The 22,727-nt window shown below is 39.9% G+C and overlaps 1 protein-coding gene across 8 annotated transcripts in view; it reads left to right on the forward strand.

Annotated features, from left to right (window-relative positions):
* The window catches only part of LOC109486272 (glutamate receptor ionotropic, delta-2-like), a 64,241-nt gene extending 42,445 nt beyond the window's left edge, over positions 1-21,796 (forward strand). For 4 of the 8 annotated variants that reach the window (XM_019790051.1, XM_019790056.1, XM_019790058.1 and 1 more), the window contains 12 exons: positions 5,373-5,426; positions 8,547-8,590; positions 9,373-9,419; positions 9,941-10,088; positions 11,164-11,399; positions 11,728-11,822; positions 12,264-12,491; positions 13,810-13,818; positions 14,390-14,645; positions 15,664-15,925; positions 16,281-16,475; positions 20,706-21,796. In XM_019790051.1, the coding sequence (XP_019645610.1) occupies positions 5,373-5,426; positions 8,547-8,590; positions 9,373-9,419; positions 9,941-10,088; positions 11,164-11,399; positions 11,728-11,822; positions 12,264-12,491; positions 13,810-13,818; positions 14,390-14,645; positions 15,664-15,925; positions 16,281-16,475; positions 20,706-20,900 (1,769 nt within the window). In that variant the 3' untranslated portion in view covers positions 20,901-21,796. Of the gene's footprint in view, positions 1-5,226; positions 5,241-5,372; positions 5,427-8,546; positions 8,591-9,372; positions 9,420-9,940; positions 10,089-11,163; positions 11,400-11,727; positions 11,823-12,263; positions 12,492-13,809; positions 13,819-14,389; positions 14,646-15,663; positions 15,926-16,280; positions 18,676-20,705 lie in introns of those variants that run through there. The other 4 variants (XM_019790057.1, XM_019790052.1, XM_019790053.1 and 1 more) reach the window with 4 other exon arrangements.
* Positions 21,797-22,727: the final 931 nt, after the last annotated feature.

The raw sequence follows: 22,727 nt of genomic DNA on the forward strand, positions 1-22,727 counted from the left end.
CATTTGGCAGAACTTTCAGCAAGGCAAGAGAATAAAAAGGGTCGCCGTTCCCACACCCCACCCCAACACGGACGATTCACGTTCATTAAACACCTGTAATAGGGGTCATGCCGTCTCCACGGAGGGCAGGGGGAGATTGAATTCTCACTCTTTTCGATCAGGGAACCAATTTGACGCTCTTTTCTGCAGCACGGGAAGATCCCAAAAGACACGTAATGATGGCGCTTTCAGTTCACCGTGTTCTGTAGCAAGACCCAATTCATGGCACGAATTTCTATCTTTATTTCTATCGTAAAGGTACACACGAGAAAAGATACGGAACCTTTACGCGTTCTTTAAGGCATGTGTAAAGAGTGGGTTTTGTGCAGTTATTATTACTTCTTAGTGGTATTGCTCATTGAACACGTCTAGGCACTGAGCTAGGTTGAAACGATAGATATATGACTATGCCAGAGGATGGCAGTGGATTTTTGTTTTGAAAGCTTTGAAGCATATGGGAGGGAGTTGCGCAATTTTGCTGTCTGGGGAAAGAAACTCTTGCTGTAGAAGGACTTTGAAACAGTGAATTTGAACGGTGTGACGATGTGAGATGGAGGAGAACCTAGTGGCACACTAAAAATTCTCAGTGGTAGCTATAGAACAAGTAGTACGGCTTCTAAACAGCGCCTGTGACAGTATCTGTAGAAGAGAGACAGCTGAGAGGCAACGTTTTGTCTGTGAAAGAAGCAGCCCAGCTTTCAATTACTGTACTTCATATTTTGACCCACTGACATTAGAATGACTTTCTGGCAAGCACATCAGACACCCGAAGGTGCATACTGTAAAGGTGAAATCCGCATAGTTCCAGCCCTATCGTTCAGCGACAAGCAGGTGTTTCGCTGAGATGTGCTACAATAATTAGTTGGAAGGTCATGTCATAGCTCTAAGTTGTTATACCCTTATACTCACACTTAGGGAGCGCTGAACGCTGTCCCAGGGAGCGCTGAACGCTGTCCCTAGCATCATCCAATGCCTTTTCTCCCTTTATTCCTTTAGGATGAAATATAATCATTTCACACAGGGAAAAAAATTGCCTTTGAACCTGCATAACCCCGTCCTGTATTATATCCCACATCAAGGGTATAAGAATTAAGTCAAGTGCAAAATGAAACGGCAACGGTCTCTGGTTATGCTTCGGTTTGAAAATTCCGAACGCGAGCAAAGCCTGCATACGACGAACCACGAGAAACCAATAAATCTGACTCTTAAATGGATCTAACCGGTCGGAATGTGCTGAACCTCAAACGTAATTTTAAAGATACTCTATAAAACCTACAAAGTAACGCGCTGAATGTGGCTAATAGATTTATATCATGTCGTAAATTGGGTAAAGAATGGATAAATGATTTACCAAAGACTTGCCATTATCGGGAGTAATTTACCCACATATTTAAATCTTCACTGAGGAACTTTAGGGTCATAATTCATTCCACTTTGTCCTTCTGTGCACTTGAAGATTTTAGGACTCCATGGGTTACGAGAAACCAAGTACAACATCAATGAGCCCTTGAATTTGGTCCCCATTGTAACCTTCGATTAGCGACCTATTCTCCCCGGCTATGAATATAGATGGAAGGATAAAACCCTCCGGTAGCTCCCAAAAGGCGAACGACAGCGGCGCCCATCAAACATGTTCAGATATCACTTCAGTGGTTTCATCCTTTTAACCTCTCCATCTCCTTTTGTTAAGTGGCATCAATGCGGCCATGCTGTCATTAGGGTTTATAGAGCTCTCATTACACAAATCTCACGTGTAAATGTCACATCAAATGTCAGTAACAATTTCGTAGAGAAAGTAAAATTCCTAGTAAATCAGACAGTAGAAAACATTCCACTTCACCAGTAGGTTCCCCGCCAAGGCCAGGTTGTACAAGCACTTGTATCTCCATCGATTTAAATGTTAGCTATGGTTTATTCCTCTGTTGTTTGAAGTAATTTATCACGTTTGAAAGCTTTCAACTTTTGCCACAGTAGTTGATGTTGTAGGAAAATGAGAATCCCGTCAATAAAAGCTAAGGTTTCTGAACTGAAACCGTTTGAAGAGATAACATTTCGTATTGAACGACAATTTCAATAGACCCTATTGATTCCTGTCACGCCAAGGAGTTACCGCTGCTTTCAAAATCACCACACTGGTTAATAATATTCCTGGAATATTCTATGGGTGCTCGGCATTCTCACATTGAACAATTCCTGGTCTATTACCATCGGGTCCAACACATTTCACGGTGAGGGATTCATACCAGCGTGTGATAATGCTCCTGACGTGATTTTTTTCTTCAAACATGTTGTGGGCGATGCAGTTTTTTTCCTGCCAGCCTTTCTTCTCTCTTTATCACGATGCGCAATGTTCTCCGCAGAAAGCTGCAAATCCCCTTACCGTTAACTTAGGATTTATATCAACCTTGCGGGGGCGATGTGGAAATGAAGGGGCAGGGAATCCACCACACGCCCTGCATCGTAATCATGCTGGTCCTTAGAAATTCTTTAAAGTTCTCTATCAGTGAATCCGTGAATCTGCTACTTCCAATGTCATCTAAACAATGTTGCCAGGGGTGCCTTGGAGCTGTAGGATCCGGTCAAAATGATGATACTGTTTGCTCTAACTTGCCTTTAGATTTTCAAAATATCTTTTTAGACTTAATATCTTTTCACTGTATAAAGAACATGATATTGTGGCTTTGTGAGTGTGTGCGTAACAAAATAAGTTGTAACTCGAGCGTACGTCACATTGCCCATGTCCTTTTGTAATGCTAATAAAATATCTTAAAAGTGCGGTTAGTACCTGTATGAACAGTCAGGGAGCAGGGAATCTACCACACGCCCTGCATCGTAATTGTGCTGGTCTTTAGAAATACTTTAAAATTCTGTATCAGTGAATCCGTGAATCTGCTACTTCCAATGTCATCTAAACAACATTGCCAGGGGTGCCTTGGAGCTGTAGGATCCGGTCGAAACGATGATACTGTTTGATCCGACTTTTAGATTTGATATCGTTTAGATTTAATATCTTTTCACTGTATAAGTCACTTGATTATTTCTATGTGGCATAACAAAATAAGTTGTAACTTAAATATACGTCACATTGCCCATGTCCTGTTTGTAATACTAATAAAATATCTTGAAAGTGCGGTTAGTACATGTATGAGCCATTATAGATGGAAGAACGATAGAGCTTTTACCTAACCAGTCATTACAAGCACCATCTACTATGATATATATTATTACCTTTGAACGTATTCTTTGAAAATATATTCTTTAATATGTGCATCAAATACATGAACAATATCATGAATAGCATGAATACGTCGGAATAGATTATCATTTACGGCACAGTTGCAATTATACTGTTTTTTTTTTCAATCGAAGACTGATTTGCATGTACAAGAGCGATAACTATACTTTCTATTCAAGTACACAGTTAACTCAACATGATTTTATTTGCTAGTTGGGTCATAGATAGTCAATCACCGGTCAGCGTTTATAGGCCATAAATAATTTAACTCGCTTCCTGGTAAAGGTTAGCTGTCTCGTACAATTCTTGTGTAAACATTTCCACCAAGGAGCAGCCCTGATAGCAAGCTTCCAAACATGAATTCAAAATTGTATCCGAAGTCCTTCTACATTTCACTTTCTGAAAAAAATGAATTCTGAAGTCGTTTCCATTATTTTCATTGCCGTCCTGGTGGCAAAATATCGACCATCTGCTCTAACTTTCCTTTACATTGTAGTCAATCGTCCGTGAAAGATAGTAAGGAAATTGCAAATCAATACGAAACACAAAACATAGTTCATCAAACGTAGACATCTTGTCTCCGTGACGTTTATGATTCAAAGTCAGGAAGTTGAAACCTTCAGCTGAAATATGAAGAGCCACTGGCTCTCTTCATCAAGATGCACTTGGTATGCTATTTGGGTCTCGAAGGAAAATTTTGGAATTCTCCTTCACAACTTAATCTTCTGTTGCTTAAGGTCTGGTCTCAATATAAAAAGCTGTGGGAATTCCTTGCAATGGGGAATGTCGTTTTTTAATGTCGTGATATATATGGCTAGGGATAAAAGCCTCTGGACCCCGAAGTTGGTTCCCGAAGGACAATTTTGGCGTTCTTCTTCACATTTTTATCTTCTTCTGCTTATGGTCTGGTCTCTATATGAAAAGCTGTGGGAATTCCTTGCTATGGGGAATGTGGTTCTGTAATATCTTGATATATATGGCTAGGAATAGAAGCCTCTGGACCCTCTGAGCACACCTCTTTTTCATATATAGCGTGGTATTCTCGGGAGGGAGGGGCTATTGCCCGTCTTCTTGGCATGTTATCATGTTCTTTACTTCAGGGCAGCGGAAAGGGTTCTGAAAGGATGATATACTGTTTCCATTTCACTTCTTGATCTCTGAACGTCAAAAGGGCTAAGTTCAATGTAGGGACTTGTATTGGGATATCATTCTTGGTGGACGGGAGCCAGAGATAAAAAAGCCTCTTACAATAGCAAATAGTGAATATATATACAAGTAATATCGACCGTGATTATGATCCATACATAACTATCAAATATTGATACAGCATCTAGTAACGTCATCGTCAATGATTTCATTTTTGACCATCTGGTGAATTTCGATGTTTGATGATAATTATGTGTTACTGCAATCTATTTTCTTGTAACACGGTTATACTTTTTCTTGGGATTAACAATTGCAACGGCTGCTACGAGAATGATTGGGAGTTCCAAACTTTCCATGTGAAATATAGACAAGCCTAATTTTCGAGGTGCAACCCAAGTCACATGTCAGCACTTTGCATGGCAGAAAAAACCTTGGGCGGTTGAAGATTAAGATGGGCTCAGAAACAATATTACCAAAAATAAATAAAAAAAAACCTAACGACAAAATGATATTAAACAAAGAAACCCCACTGGGCAGCTAGCAGCAAGCCACCCAGACATGATTTACCGGTTTTCATAAGCTTACCGATCCTAACCGTCGGCAATGTGAGTAATCTTCTCATTGGCTGTCTGGTGGGAACTACTTGAAAGCTTATGCAAATGAGCCGGAGGTACTTTGTGCTGTAGCCTGCTGCAGAGCGCCTGTATCTCGGCAGCTCTGCAGTGCAAAAGCCATCTCAGTAGAAGCTGTGCTGGATACCTTTTATATCTTCTGTACATGAAGACATTTTGTAACGCGATGGGGGAAATACAGTTGCACGGTGTGTGATGGGCGCTACTACTGAGAAGTTGTCTAGAGTGTGCTTATCTCTGTGGGATTTTGCCGGCTTTAATTTCATTCCCAGTGTGGTATGTTGAAATGATGTACATGGACTCTTTGTCCTCTATTACAGGACCTTCGAGCCAGGTGTACTGCGGCGCTATGGCCAACACATCGACTCTCTGCGGTAAGTACATGTATTAAACATTGGATTCTCTACTTCATTCAGATGTATTTGTTGCCATTCTGCCGATGTGGCACATCATGTATAACCTTGTAGCCTACAACTTCAAGCAAGATAGAAACCTTTCGAATCATGACTTTAAGAAACTAAAATTGTTGAACTTTAACTATATATAGCTATAAGCAACAGCCAGCATCGTATCGAATGCAGAACTATTGTTCTATGATATATATATATATCATTTTTCTACTATCTACGAACAGTTGCAGAGCCAAGGGAGGCTTACTCCATTGGTAGTATGTATAAACAGACGTCTGTGTTTAGACCCCCAACCTTTATATAGACATTGCGCCATGGAGTGCGCGTCGCTACATTGTGTAGTTGACGACAGGACGTTTCATTACAAACGGCATTGAGAGGAGTAATTGCTTTTCCCCAGTTTGCTACTACACTTTAGTAAGTGATGAGTTACTTACGATTTGGAGATCGTATCAATGTTCTTTTAGTACTTAGAAGACTTTATCTGCACTATCCCAGCGCCGTGAGCCCGACAGCGGGGGTAAAAGGCAATTAGATCATTCATCCCATTTGCTGGCGTAATTTGTGTGCGTACAGCGATGCAATAGTTATCGCGGATTAGAATCTCCATGGATGGTGTAGCTAGCGCATGGAATTCTGAAAGCAAGGAGGCACAGCAAGGGTTGTATATATACAGTGGAGCCGAGAAAAATGTTTTAAAAAACTACTTGCTACAGGGCTATACTACTGGCAAGGTGTACGTTTCTGGTACTTAACGTATTCAAAACCTTTAAAAAATCCCTTAATGCAAAATTAGGTAAATATATAAAATACTACTTCGTGATTGAAAGAAAAAACGAAACTCATGATTAGCCCCATTCTATTTTAACACTATAACACTATATTAAAGACTGATGCTGGTCCTTGTTATTTTAGTTATTAGAATCTTATGTTTTATTCTATACTTCTATTTTGTTCTATGATCAATCGTTGCCATGCAATAAAGTTCAGCGTCTTCTCTTATCAAAACTGAATGTAAAACTTAACTTCATAAAGACTTAATCGCAAAGGTTAACTTTATTTTATTTTATTTTATTTTATTGAGATATAATAAAATTGAATCATTCGTAATTGCTTTCGTGAGGCTTTTTTTAGTAACATCATCATAACCAGATTATATTCAGATTATACGACGCGACAACACAGGTTTTCCAGGTTCCCAAAGCCTGCACCATGTGATAATCCAATCTCAACTCACTCAGCAATCAAACCTGTAATGATGTGTGGCCTAGTGGATTAAAGGTTCTCGGATTTTAACGACCACATTCCCTACGGCTTAATAATGACCACCTCCAACGGCGCCCTCATCATTCCAATAAATAACTTTAACGAGCCTTCATCAGACAAACTATCAACCAATCAACATATGGGCAACCAAAGCTGAGTCTAGTTTGTCACCAAAACTATCACCAAATCTTTATTTAAACCCTGGTAAAAGCATAATAGATTTGCCATTCTTCTTTTGACTATGATTATGATTCCAGTCCTTCTTTCTGTGAAAAACACATTCAATGTGTATCCATGCATTCAGGCCTAGTTAAGGCACATTGTACATTTGTGGCGTTCATAGTCATATGATGTTCGTGGGAGAGATGAAATTCAAAGATAATGTCCTCTGTGGGACGTCTCTTTCCCTATAGTGCATTTCCTTCTTTCTTGTTCATATGCATTGCCCCAGGCAACATCCAACATCAACAAACCATTACTCATGTATGGCACAAATACATTATTTCATCATTCCCACTTCAGGCTTGGGGCTTTCGATACTTTTATGTCTCCCAAGTGTGTTAACGGGGTTCAATATATACGGCAGACTTTTTCAAACTCTAATATCACGTTAGAACGTGTAGGTTTGCAGGTTTTTGATTTAGAGGACATCTTCTGTTTATAAGTCCTCAATATTCAGTCAATGGCATGAAGAGATCTTCTAACGATTTTTAAAGATTGCAGATCGTTAGTTTTCAGCTTAATCACTACAGTTACTCAAATCACCATACATGGTATACCAAAATTCTTGAACAATACTCAACACGAGAAGCGTGCTAGGGTACAGACTGTGTTCCACCCAAAACTGTTGGCCATGTACAATCATTACGTATGCGATTGGTTAATGAGATGTACTAAAACCAGCTGAGACGCCACGCTAAAGTAGCTTGAAGAGTCATTCAAAGTCATTGAACTTGACTGATGAGATAAGGTGAAGTGTAACGGAAGAAAGAACTGCCTCAAAAACTTAATGTCAACATCAAAGTCAAGGTTAAGGTCTCAATAGTTAATTTATTGCAAAACATGTTAGGAAACTGCGATTCATACTATTGTAGAGGTATTAATTAAGTTTGGCACTCTATCTGAAGATAACAAAGGCAATACAAAATAGAAGCTACAAGTAAACGGTAGATGATTTTACCTCCAGTGGCATAGAACGTACGGGATGGCACCTATAAAGAATTGTCAATGGTCGTGACTAATATATAGGAACGAACTCCTCGCCCTACTATAATGTATTAATGTGTATCACGACAGTATATCAGACGGTCATGATGACACATTTAAACGTTGATGCAGGTTGACAGATGACGGAAGAGGCTGACAAATTCGCCGAGAAAGCAAAACCGTTCCAACACCATCTGCTGTGAAGCCGTCCATAAAAATCGTTTAGCCGGAGCTCCCCCACTGATGACATGCATCAGCAAAAATATCTCTTCAAAGTCTTTCCCTGTCAACGGTTCCTGCATAAAGAATTAATGGTGTCACTTCTTGTCTGTATTCATCATTTCCGGGGGACCGACTTTAGCTTTTACCATTTATCCCTTATTACCCCTTAGATACGCATCATTCTACATAATGAAAAATGCCAAAAGGTTAGGGCAAGACTGTACGGAAAGATTACTTTGCTTTTTGTGAAACGAACGCATATGAACAAATTGACATATGTTGCCTTGGGTATTTTCAGTGCATTTTGTATTTACCGTTCAAAGAATCAATCGAAAATGTCGAGTATACTCTATTGTATCTACTGTCAAACTTCATCAATTTATCTTTCAGAGACTCTTGATATTCGCGGACCACTCCGAGTCGTCACGGTGCACGTAAGTTAACAGACATCAACAGTCATAATTTCTTAATGAAGACTAATGTTAAAATCTACACAATTACCATAATTTTACGATAATTGTAATTGCTCTGACCGCCACTTAGTCTTCTTGCACATTGATTTACTAATGAGTAATTTGATTTTGCACCTTTATCTGGTAAAAAAAATCAGTGCTAACATCATGATCCAGTTGGAATTGGTGCTATGTTAAGATGTTCCCTACTTTTGGTGACATTTCCATGATCCCATGGCACACGAGGAGTTCCAATCTTCATGCAATTCAATCACAAGCCTTATTTGGTTCAACAACTGGGATGTAGTTATTTTTGCTGCGGGCAGTTGCCAGTACTTGCCAGCCACTCCAACTGTACATTATTACACAAAAGATATATATGAGATGCAAGAATTGCCTTTAACTGTCTTTACTATGTTCATCAATGTTTCCCAAATAGATGCTTTCGTGATTTACTGTATGTGTCCATCTTTGCCTATGGCACAAGAGCTGTATGGATGAATACAGAAATGAAATATGGCTTTTGTCAAAATAGGCGAACTTTTTTTAGCTTAGAAGTTCCATGTTCCATAACATTTTCCATTAATCATTGAATAATGCTCTTCTTGTCAACGTTTTGCTGATGGCAAGGCACACCCTTTTGCGACACAGGACAGCGTCAGTGCTTTTTCGCCCTCGACAGCTGGTTTCATTTCCAATTTTATTACCCATTCGTCAAAGTGACATTCCTGGAAATTAATCTCCACACGCTCGCTTTTTTCCAGGAACCGCCATTCATCATCCGTGAATATGAGGCTGACGGACAGCCCAGGTTTGTTTGTTTGTTTGTTTGCATAACCAGGAAAAACCGCATCAAGGCGTAACACACCAGTTTTCTTCTTCTTTCGTCCTGTCGATAACAATTAGATTATCAGCAGTTGCGCATACATTATGTGAGTTACAAAAAATATGACCGGTACAAATATAAACAAAGGGAAATAAAGGTAAGGGTACTAAGGAACATGTGGGTAAATGATTCTGTGAGTGCAAAAGATGACGCAGGACGTGTAAGGGCGACAAGCTACGTAAGATACACGTACTGGGGGGCACTGCTACTCCTATGGATAAGTCTGGAGGGTTCTTTTGCGTGCTCTCTAAACATGGGACCTTCAGATTCACTTCCCATCTGTACAAATGTCCTCAAACTTATCTAGATGCTCAATTCAACATGAGTGAAGTGAGGGAATTTGTGTTAATGCTTTTCCCACAGGCACACTATCGGGACCTGTAAGGGATTCGAACCCATTACCCTTGAAATCAACGACTCTAACTAAGGTTACTAACGTCCCACAGGTACAAGGGCTTCTGTATCGACATGCTGCACAAGCTGGCGGACATGCTGGGCATCTGCTACACCATGTACGAGGTGCCTGACGGGAAGTACGGGGCCGAGCACGAGAATAACACCTGGAACGGCATCATCGGAGAAGTCATGGCCGGAGTATGTCTGGTTCCAACCAGTTTTAACCAGATCTAACCAGATATGGTCCAACCTTTTCTTGTTTCATCTCTAGCAGGCAATATGCGCAGGGAAATAGCATTGGCGTTACGCTTGAGAAGTTTGTGTTCCAAAAGGTCATCTCAGCGCTGAAAGCAATCGCTCACGCGATAATTTTTCGTGAACGCCCATAACTATATCTTATCATCTAGAACATATATTTGGTCTATAATTCAACATATATGTGGTCAATTAAACACATCGCTAGACGCATCCCATGTACATTGAGTTTTAGGTTCAAACATCATGACTGGCAAACTTTCCCTGGTGGCGACTAATTGTACAAGCCTCCTGGCACCTTTGACCCCTTGCAGCGATCATTGTTGTATTACCTGGTAACAAGTCTCTCATGAGCTTGATCGGGCAGGGCTTCTAAATCATAGAGCCGGCAAAACCTCTCGCGGATTGTTAATTGAACCCAGCGGCAGGCCAAATAACCCCCTCTAGTCAGCCGAAACTAGGCCAGGCTCACAAAAGACATATTACCACTACAAGGTTAATTGCTGACAAGTCATGATTTGCTAGTCATTATTTTGTCAACATAGATTGTAATCCACATGGGCTTGGTCCTGTTGCTGGTATGGTCAGAGCACCAACATTCAGTTCTGGTTTAGGGCCTGGTTAAACCTGTCGTAGGATCTTCATACAATCACAAACTGAGGGCAATTCTATGGTTAGTTATATGTGTACGTGTGTGGTACAAAATTCAACTGTCTTGTTAACAAAAGGGCTTCAACCGATCCTTTTTAACAGTGCTACTCAATGCAAAATCAAATGACCACTTGTAGGCAATAAGCTAGATTTTACGATAGACATATGACTATGCCAAAAGTTGAAAGGGGAATGTTTGTTTTAAAATCTTGAGAATTGTATGCGGAAGGGAAGCATGTGTTTGAGACGTTGCCGGACGTTGGTTCTGCCACATTCTTCTTGGAAACCCTACGACACTAGACTCGCATGAAAGCCTACGATGAATAGGACAAGGCCATGTATAACATGATGTTCACGCTCCTTTCAGAATGCGGAAATGGGTCTCGGTCCCATCACCATCAGCTCTGCCCGGGAGACCGTGGTGGACTTCACCAAGCCCTTCATGGAGTACGGCACGGGGCTGCTGATGCGCAAACCCGAGCACGAGGAGCAGAACATGTTCGCCTTCCTCATGCCGTTCGAGCTGGTGGTGTGGATGTGCATCCTGGTGGCCATGCTGATGATGGGCTTTCTTCTCTTCGCAACGAGCAGGCTGCGTTACAGGCTAGTATCTCATACAGCATCATGGCAACGTTTCAACTAGTTTTCAACACAAGAGAATGAACTCGCCCATTTCTGATCTTCTTCAGTATAACTGATGACCCCACGTGACCTAATATACCGAGAGCAGAGGATCAAGGGTGGTTGGACTGACGACCTCCCATTAGAAAAGTCTGCTAGAAGACTTGGCGAGTCAATTTTTTATTGATCTTGTGTTGAAAATAAAGTAGTTGATCTATTTCCATCCTATTATCTGACAGTGTATTAGTTGCTAATATACTGTAAGGTGTAATGAAAATGTCCCATCTAACAACACAATTTGTATCAACAGGCTTGGCATTTCTGCAGAAAACATCAACGACAACGACTTGCAATTCAACATAAGAAACAGTATGTGGTTCGCCTACTGGTCCCTCGTTAAAAGAGGTGAGTTTCAGACGACTGTAAGCATCATTTCCGTCTTGAAAGACGATGATAGCACTATGATGTTTTACGTTGTGGTCGTGGGCAGCGTTTTGTGTGGCTTGTCAGTTCTATGACTCCTATATCCTTGCATGACAGTCCTGGTCACAGTTGGGAGTAGTGGTGAGGGTAGTCAAGACCAATTTATGCAACTTTGTGCACATTTATGCAAATTTGTGCACATTGATCCAAATTTGTACATATTTAGGCAAATTTGTGCAAATTTATGCAAATCTATTCATGTATGTAAAATTTGGTCTTGCATACATGGATGAATTTGCATAAATTTGTCTGGACCAACCTCATCGACTGTTGGGGCAAAAGATGGCCAACATTGCGAGGATTCTAAGCTAGTGTGCACCGCACTCTAGTAATCATTGCACTAATCATGATTGTATTTTCCAGGCGGTGAGCCATTGCCGAGATCAATGCCAGCAAGGATTCTTGCCGGGTTTTGGTGGTTGTTTGCGCTGGTAATAGTCTCGACATACACTGCTAATCTCACGGCATTCCTCACCATCAAAAGGCTCGTGTCTCCCATCAAGTCCATCGAGGACTTGGCGGCGCAGGACGCCATCCCTTATGGTGTGGAACGGGACGTCTTTCTCTACAACTTCTTCCGAGACCAGCAAGGTTATCAATTTTGTTATCATACTCTTGGTGGTGCGATTTGCATGAATTGTTACTTGAACGTATCGTTATTACAACTACGAATGTATATCTATTTGGTACGAAAAATTGTGATATTTTGAGAGGATGATTCCCTTCGATTTTCGATTTATTTACTTTTCGTTGTTTATTTATTTTTTCTTACTAGATGCTGTTATTCCAAACTTCAGGGGTTATTAATTGGCTTTGTATTGCCCCCTTGTGACTACCTTTAAAACTGTAGTTCCTATCGTCTTATGATGGCATTGCCACGAGTTTTTGCCTGTTGGCAGGCCATGGCTTTGGGAAACAGAGCGATTTTTTATTGTCGGTTCATATCAAATACCAACCTGATAAGCTGTAGCCATTTATTTTTGATGTCATAGTAGCAAGGTTGAAAGAAAGATACTTGACGGTAAAGACACTGATAGCCTTCTTGCAACATTTTTTTTTTCTTTCGTGCATGTGACCCCTTATCTACTTGATTACAGATTAACAAAGGGATTTTCTGACAAGGTATAGTGGTGATCATTGGAAAAAGTTGATCATCGCAATCTCCAAGCAGATGTTGGGTCTTGATCCGTGTTTGACGTATGTTTTTGAGACTATCTATACCTCTTGCTAATGGTCCACGTTTCGTTCTGCTCCTGCTCCCAAAGAGAAGAAAAAGACGTGCACCACTTGAAAGACGAACTCAATACTAGAAATGACGGCATTTGCTCTGGAGCAAATGCAGCAAATGGCTTTACCACATCCCCGTACCAAAAATGGACCTGTCAATCAATCAGCCAATCAGCCAATCAACAAGAATAATACAAGAAAGCTGCATGCCTATTAGCTCTTGCTCTGCATTCCATTCTGCTTAATCACATTCCCACTGTACAGTGCCAACTACGTGACATCACACGTAAGACACTGAGATTGCAACAGATCCTACATCTGCTTGGAGATTAGATTACCCAGTAATTCGTTTAAAATTTTAAAAAAAATGACCCCTTCGTGCTTTTTTTAACAGGAAGTGACTTAGAACGTCACGTCTTATGTTTGTGATTAATTCTAACCTCCCGGCGTAGCAAAGATGCTCAACATTAAGTTGGAGATATATTCCCTACGTTATTAATTATTTACCTTATCTATATATTTCTGTTCACCAAGCAGTAAATATAAATGTGGTATTTGGCATGTGACCTCTAACATCCTGCGATGTTCTGCACTTTCTGCCACATTTCCGTTAACCCCCTCGCAATTATTGTCATGACCATATTCTTCCCTTTTTCCATCTCATGCATGCCACTCCCTATAGAGCTCAAAGGCAAGATTTCCTTCAACATATACATTCGCACACGCTGAATCCGTTGCTACAAGGTTTTAAGTGATTTTCATATCTTATAATAGAATAGAGTGTATTGTTAGTGGGTAGGAATACAGTGCGTTTTCCACGTTTAGATTTTCACCTGAGGTAGAAGTGAGATCAGTTAATGCGATATGAAGTTATCTATCGTAACAAAACGATAAAAAATGCTTACTGTCATTGTGAATAACGTTTGAATCAACACAGGTATATCGGCCATGCTGGATTGAACACCCATTCCATGTCTCGAAAATTACCAGAAAGCCACAAACACATATGAAGCAAATGGGTGATTTTCTACTTTCAAAATGGGATTTTTTTCTACGTACATTGGCACAGTATTAGCAAACTAGGAACAAGAAAAAACTCGACTGAAATTTACACACCACACGCTATGTTTTGCAATGAGCCATTACTTTTGAAAGAGAATCGCAGCCTAGAAAGTTTTTAAAGATCATTATATTCCATGTTGTAGTGTAATCAAACCATGTAGACATGTACTAACTGTGTGTTGTACTCTCCTATCCAACAGCCGGTACAGTGTACGAGCGTATTTGGAATCAGATGAACGCCCAGGAAGAAAACGTCTTCGTCGAATCTCTTCAACATGGAATCGAAAAAGCGAGAACGAGTAATTACGTATTCATGGACGATGACGTGATACTTGAATACATCACAAGGACAGAGAAAGACTGCAAATTAATTCTCATTAGAAATCCTTTCTTGTTGCGTGGGTATGGCATTGCCACGCAACGGAATAGCAAGCTCACGGACCCACTGTCCATAAGGTCGGTAGCACCACCTTCTCTGTCTCTCTTGTTTCCAAAGCAATACACGTGCTCGTTATCATGTGTGTTTTTACCTCCATTATTTGTAGTATCCAATATTTGTTTATGGCATGGAATTAAACCATGTTGGATGCATGAATCTACTTTCTAATTCGTTTATCAAATATGTGATCCGATCTAGGATCATAGGAATGCCTTATGTCTTTTTCATGTTTATAATTTTTTCTGAACCTGTAGTTGAAAGCAACCTTGTCAACCACTGTGACACACCATCTGTGACATTTCTGTCATTTGATTTTATGACGCCATTCTTTTAACGGCTAGTTTGCATTTTTGCATTCATCGCACAAATTACCTTTTTTTTAAACTGCGGTTTTGTTTTGCGAGTTACGAGTGCACAGATGTTTGGTGTTCCATGTCCCCTCTGTTTTACCTCTCAGTGCCATTGAGACATGTTCTTAAAAACACCCTTGTATCTGTCACACCTTCTGCCCTGTCACTACAACGCAGCCAGACAGTCCATGGTCCTCGGACCATTGGCATATCACCACCGGTGCCTTACTGTGTAGTTATTAGGACTAGACACTATATAACGTTACAGTGTCTACATGTATGTCTGTGTGAGAGAGTAAGCATGTGTGAGACTTAAAATGTAAATGTAAAGGTTCATTTTTAGTACAAAAACGCAGCTATCATGGAAAAAAGGGAACTGAATGAATGAATGTGAATTAATGGATGCTATGGATGGATTAATGGATGGATGAATGAATGAATGAATGAATGAATGAATGATTCATAAAAACAATAAATTTCTATTTGCATATATGAAATAATAATAATAATAATAATAACTTTATTGCGCAACAATTGTACAGTCTACAGTGTACAAAGTATATGAAATAACATACAAAAAAATGGGTGAATGTCCGCATCCGGTTTAGCATAGAATGACAACAAGTTTTGTATTAATCTGAAATATTACTGTGATGAACTAACACTCTTTCTTCATAAACCACAGCATCCTAAAACTGGCAGAAGATGGGTCTTTAGGGCAGCTGAAAGACAGGTGGTGGCCCAAAGACGGGTGTTCCCTGGACGGCAGTCAGAACACGTCCAAAGCCATGGGCCTGGACCTGAACAGCTTCAAGGGCGTCTTCTTCATCCTGCTGGCGGGGGTCCTGCTGGCCTGCCTCTGCGCTGTGATAGAGATCGTCTGGCACAGATGGCTGAAGAGACAGTGCTGGTTCGAGGCTAAACCGGAGGAGAACAGTGCCCCACAGGTGGGTCTCTGATCTTCCCTTCCTGTCTTTACTAGACACAGTTCCTCAACTTAGCAGCTGCGTTTTCATACGTTTCATTACTATCATTGTGATATATGGAATAGCAGATGAAAATGAATTTGATAAGTGCGTTTTCAAGGTGAGAACGGGCAATCATGGTATAAGTGGGGTTAAATTGGATAAAGGACCTCTTACAGAGCACTTACACAGCTAATACACTATATAATCTAATAGGAGAAATCAATCCCAAGTCACTGTAGTGAGAACCTAGTGGACGTGGACACATCAAAAGACTCAGCGGCTCATGCCGGAAGTAAATTGGTTCAAATAACCTGATATATTTGTACCCTTACAGCAGATGCAGGTTACTACTGTGGTCCGTCACGAGGCCCGGGCGAAGGAAGAGAAACTGTTGAAGGCCATGATGCAGTTTCTGCGCGGGATCGAGGAGGGGAAACTTCAGATCGTAGTGCGCGACCAGATCAGTATCAACATGGACGCCGTGGACGCCCTGGATGCCTTCGAGGAAAACGAGCTAATGGACTCAAAAGTATAGTGCCAAACACAAGTGCCTCTTACTATGTTCGTCTACTTTATCATTTTCTAACCTGTAGTATTAATGTATCCCCAGTTTAAAGTACTGAAGAAAGACATATAGTATAACGGGTATGTCTATAACTACTTAGGCCACACTGACTGGATTTTAGGGTGATTTCCGTGCGCGTGTGGATTTTCGCCAGCCCCTTTTTTAAACGAAAAAGGGAAGTTATACCATGTTGTGGACCTAGACAACAAAGTTACCCCCTGAAAGAACAGAAATGGAATCAACGTCCTCTGAAAAATCAGCCTACCTAGTCTCCAAGCAGATGTTAAGGTGAAGGATCGTTTAAATGAAAGCTGGGCGTCCCTGAATGTTCCTATCCCAAATGAACGGATGAGAAGTTGTTAAGAAATACAGATAATGTCCAACTATATACATGTATCTATAACCTATCAATTACGCACAAGAAGTGAATTGTACGTTGTTATGCAATGTAGGTGGCGCTTCGACGGGCGGTTATGGTGTTACATGGGCCCCACGCGCGGCGCCCAAAAATCGATCATTTTTATGCCTTCTGGTCTATCAAATCTCATTATTGATGTACGTAAAGATGTCTGGATGTGTTCGGGAATCATTTGCTTCAAGTGTATTACCTTGTATGTAAAAACATTTTACGAGTCGGTACTATATACCGTAGCAGAGCCTAATCTGCAGTACCGCTAACGGCCGCGATCTGAAAAATGGCTAAGGAGACCGTCAAATTGCCAAATTTCGGTCTTTTCGGGAATTGAGAGAGGGCGAAAGGCTCGCAAAGGGGTTTTAATTTTTGAGGCTTATTTGACTCCGTTATCAATATTGTCACCATTAAATGTCAAAAATGATAATATAGTTAAAACATTTCCCAAACAAAACAATAGTGTATTAGATTAGAATTCTTCCCCATTTACCAATAAAAGGAGTCGTGTGTATATTCACTGCGCCGCGTCCTGAAGGGCTACCACGTCCAAATTTCAATTCTATTTTATGAAACAAGGCGACCTTAAAGAAATGTGACGGTGTTTTTGTCTGTTTTTCTGTTAGTAGATCAACTTTTCTCGTTGAAATGCTGTAAGGTGTGTGTGGACTAAAAAAGGTGCAATTTAGGCTTGATCGCCGGGAGGAGCCGCTTGGTTTTCCAATTTTTATTTGTTTAAGGCCTAAAAGGTGAAACCATGTGTGAAACCAAATAACAGAAGCTATTATGTATATGTATTTTGGAACCATGTCTTGGACCAAGTGCTTGTTGTGAGTCGTATGAAGAGTAATACTTACATGTCTCTCAATTCGAGTTACCATATTGTGGACACGTTCCTAACTGTTCGTGGGCTTCTATATAACGGCCTGTTATGACGGTATTTCTGACTTGACAAATAAATACATGTTCTTTGGAACCAACTGCTCTTCTGACTTCAGATTAATTGATATTTCAAGCCTTTATTACAATCACTTGGGTGCTCATTAACATAATATATCCAACTTCATCTTGATATCAGAACCACAATTCCACAGAATTACACAAAAACATTATAACATACATAAATGTGTCATACATGAAATACATGTAACGTTGTTTGAAGAAAGCTATAGTATCTATAAGCGGAACGCCAAATCAACATGGATAAATTATGATAATGCACATTGTACCCGCCATATTGCATGCACAAGTAATCCAATTCATAGACAAAATGACAGAAGCAATGTTGCATTTGTACAGCGTCTTCTTGTTTTACGAATTTGAAAGAAATTTGGACGTGGTAGCCCCTCAAAACGTGACAAATTACACTTGACCACTTGTATTAGTAAAATGCGAAGGAAATATGTCATTTATGACTTAGAATCCCATAGTTTTATTTACAGATATTGTTATTATTAATGTTAAATGGTCATATTTTAGAAAACAAAGCCAAGTAATCCTAAAAATTCAAACCCCTTCGCGAGCCTTTCGCGTATTCCCAATTCCTGAAAAGACCGAAATTTGGCAATTTGACGGTCTCCTTAGTCACTTTTCAGGTCGCGGCCGGGAGCGGTACTGCAGATTAGGCTCTGATAGAGTATATAGTCTCCACTTGTAAAATATTAATATATTCAAAACAATAGGCTTGAAGCAAGTGTAAAGATTGTCACAGAGGTTCAGACATCTTAAGTACACTAAGAATGAACTTGAATAGACCAGGAGGCATGAAAACAATCGATTTGTTGGCGCCGCGCGATAAGCCCTTGTAACAACAAACCCGCGCGTCGAAGCGCCACCTACATTCATACAATCATACATCATGCCTTTTACGAAAATAGTACATTAAGGATATTTGTGGGTTTTCCCGTAACATCTTTAGCCCTTTAGACAACTATTTATTCGCTTAAATGGGGTAAGGGGCTGTCAGAGAAGCCCTATCGTCACTTAGAAAATATTAGGATATTTCAACTTAACATCTGCTTGGAGCCAACTTGACTGTTTATACACATATACGTGATAAATATCTTGCCATCAGACAACAGAGCAATGTAACAAGAACAACATGTTACCTATCTCATGATGAAAGAACACAATACAAGATGTATAGCTTATCATGTGATGAAATCATTTATTTTGTAGGTGTCCAGACTGGGAAGTTATCCACAAAATAGAGTCAGTTAGGCCTTCGTTACTTACAAAAGTGTTCCTAATACATGTATATCCCAGAATCCAGCAAATGCATGAGAATAACAAGATACCCATAGCCTAAACGCCACAGGCTTACTAATAGCATGTTCACGCTTTATTTCTTTACTTTTGGAGATGTTTAAGAACACTTGTTGCAAGTATTCTGGCATGCGCTATATTGTATAGTATACTAACGAGTGACTGACAAGTTGAGATCGCTGCCAATGAGAGCGCAATGCTAGCAGCTAATTATAATATTCGACCCACTATGTAAATGAACCACCATATATGGGTATATCTGGCCGGGAACGTAACCTCTTTATGACGTAACCAACTGTTTCTCTCCTTCAAATGTGTACAGGGTACGAGATATACGGTAGTCTACAATGTGTTGTTTTTTTCTACTTGATTTAATAAATGAATAGCACCGTTAATTTTCCTCGCATGTCTTTGAGTGCATTCTGACTACTATCTGTGTGATTGGCATCCCATTTTGAGTGGAGAATACTAAATTTTGTGTCCCAGACAGTACCATATAATAATTATGTATATATACACGGGGAGATTTCTACATATCAGTTTCACTATAAGACAAACGTTCAGCCTATACTACGTAATAGTATGGTCCTGGGGGGATTGAAGAAAACAAAAATACTATGCAGGAACAATCCGTTAATCAATGACTTTTTCAACTACTACTACGAATTCCTTAGTCGAGAAATCAACCGCACAAAATTAAGTCCATCCTCTGAACAGTACCCATTGATAACTAGGTTATTATTGCTCATATAAAATTGACTTGACTGGCTAGAGCTCATCTATATATTATTGAACAGTAAAATTTAATGTGTTGCCATTTACATGTCGTATGCGACTCTATAGCAAACAACAGTCAATTTGAGTCCATCGTCAAACAAGTGTATCAGGATAAAGTTGTCATGTGCTGTGATATTTCCACTGGTTTTATCATTGGGGTCACCCTCAATGGAGACGTCAACTAGAAAACAATAACTATCACTGGCGAAAAAATAGTGAAATACCTAAACTTAAGAGGCATGCATCTAAATGTATGGACCGCACACAAAGTAGACCATAAATTTGCAACACAACATTTCGAGTTGAAAGCCAGAGTGTGGCTCCTTTCCTTTCCCTCCAAGCACTGGTTGATTGTTAGCATGTATGCACTGACACTACTGTCACAATAGTCTTTAAATTTGAGAATAAGTCCTGACACTTTCTGTAGTAGTCCTATTTATGTTTACCTTCGCGGGAGGAAACCATATTGTTTTTGCTCTGTTTCTTCTTCTTCTTCTCTAAAGAAATAAGGTCAATGACCTGAACCAGACGTCTGACACCATGGTAACTAGTGTTGGGTCAATTTTATAGCAGGAGGGATTTACACTCCTGTCACCATATATATGAATGTATTGAGTAAGAATTAACAGAGCAGACCATATGTAAACATTTGCCTTGCAAATGTTACCTTTCTAGTACTATTTAAGTCAGTATACCTGCGGGAATCGAACCCACACCCACCTGACCTGGTCTTTTCTCCACAGATGGACGCCTCGCCTGTTCTCAACATGATCCCCACCATAGACGTAGACGGCCACGAGTTCACCAACAGCAATAGAGTCACCGCCATAGACTCGGTGGAGCTCGGGTGTTACTCGCCGTGCCAGGAGGACTACCCTGTCCCCACCAGGCCCAACTACCCGACACGATGGATGTCTGCCAGAGACGTCAGGTGTTGAACCAAGACTGGCCAATGTACATCTCACTATCCAATCCATATCCAAAAAGAACATATACTAGCTGGTGTTTGAAGTAGTTCTCTGGCAACAACAGAGGACACGATAGATGCCTTACTACTACTACTGTACAGACTACTGTGATCATTGAATCATTTCAGCATTGTGATGCCATTCGTTATTCGCTAACATACGATAGGAAAAAATATCAACTGTGCGTGTGTAACTATGTATGAACTGATAGAACCACCTTATATGATTTTAAAGACTTATAAAACAGAGAAGACACTTCAAAAGTTTTTGATCTTAAAAAGGCAGATGACTGGCGTTGACTGAAATGTGGGGAGTTCTACTTTTTGTAATGGGTTCAAGACTTTGAAAAGCTATGTCATTACATTCAAGAGGACAAAATGAAGACAACCGTATGGATGGGAATCATATACTTTAAGCAACTTATAGTTAGTCTCCTGAGCTAAAAACAAATGATACCAAGCAAAACGTCCCTGTGAACTGGATTTAAGTCCAATGAGCTATAATAATCATATCCTTTAAGTGGCATTCAAAATATGATTTCAATTAAAAATTTCCCATAGTTGATAATTTGCTTGAAATGTCTCGATCAGCTGACTTGATTTGTTGCTACGTTGAATGAAAATTTTGCCATATTCTGTTTTGAAAGACACACAATGAAAAATCTTTCTGTTTAATGATACGTATTGCTTTGCTTGTCGGTTAAATTCAAGAGGTACAGAGAAAGGCCAGGATTACAAGTAAACCTCCTTGTGACATATAACAGAGCATGTTCTCACAAAATACTCTGATGCAATATCTATATCTGTCTATACACCCGTGGTTTGTACAATTTCCCAAGTGGACAGTTTCCCTTTATCAAGGCCGTAATCAACCTACACACGTTAGTAATAATCTTAAACAACAGTCTGTCTTATGATATCTGTGAAATAATAAATAAACATAGATGCAACATCACTGCTAACATTGTCATTCTTTCAAGTCTCGTGATCTTCTTCCACTATCTGTATCTGTTATATATAGCCGGTATTACCGACCTTCGGCGTAACACACCAGCCGTGTAACACACTATCATTACCTTTTATTTGTATTTCAGTTCTGATTGAAACCTAGGATGAAATCCATTGCAAACCGTGCTACCATCTATATCAGTGTTCTCCAAGTTTCCCTCACAGCAAGGATGTCTATACTCAAACTTTCTTGCTCACCATAGTTACAACAATCACTGCACGAAAATTCGGATTTACCAATAGTAGTAGCTGGGTAACGTTACTGTTCAATTTGTAAACTGTACTGTACTTTACAATGGTACGCGTTAGCGTTAGTGGCAAAACGTGTCCTGGCCGGGGTAGTTCGAAGTGGGTGAACATTACATTCTATCATGTTCCAATCATAGTAATTGGTCGTACACATCTTCATTCGGACGTACAATCGTCTCCATCCAGTTAAAAGGAGTATTTGTACTACAAGAATCAAGATTGTTCCTGAAAACTCCGGTGTGAGACATAATGCAATCTCCGGTATGATACCAGTTTTGAAACCTTTTTTTTTAAATATAATTTAAGAAAGACTCCAATATTTCTAAACCTTGATAGATATATTCTCAAACGAGAAAATTGTAATGAATTAAAAAAAAAAGAACCAAATTTGTTAAAAAAATTTTCCACTGGCCATATGACGTCATTTCATAACCACGCGATTTTGCAACGTCTACGCGCAGACGAGGATTTTGCCGCTTTGTTAAAAGTTGTCCAAAAACATATATATTTTTCATTATTGCGGGTAAGTTTTCGTCAAAAT

This window comes from Branchiostoma belcheri, unplaced genomic scaffold, assembly GCF_001625305.1.
Source record: "Branchiostoma belcheri isolate BF01 breed outbred unplaced genomic scaffold, Haploidv18h27 scaffold8, whole genome shotgun sequence".
NCBI lineage: Eukaryota > Metazoa > Chordata > Leptocardii > Amphioxiformes > Branchiostomatidae > Branchiostoma > Branchiostoma belcheri.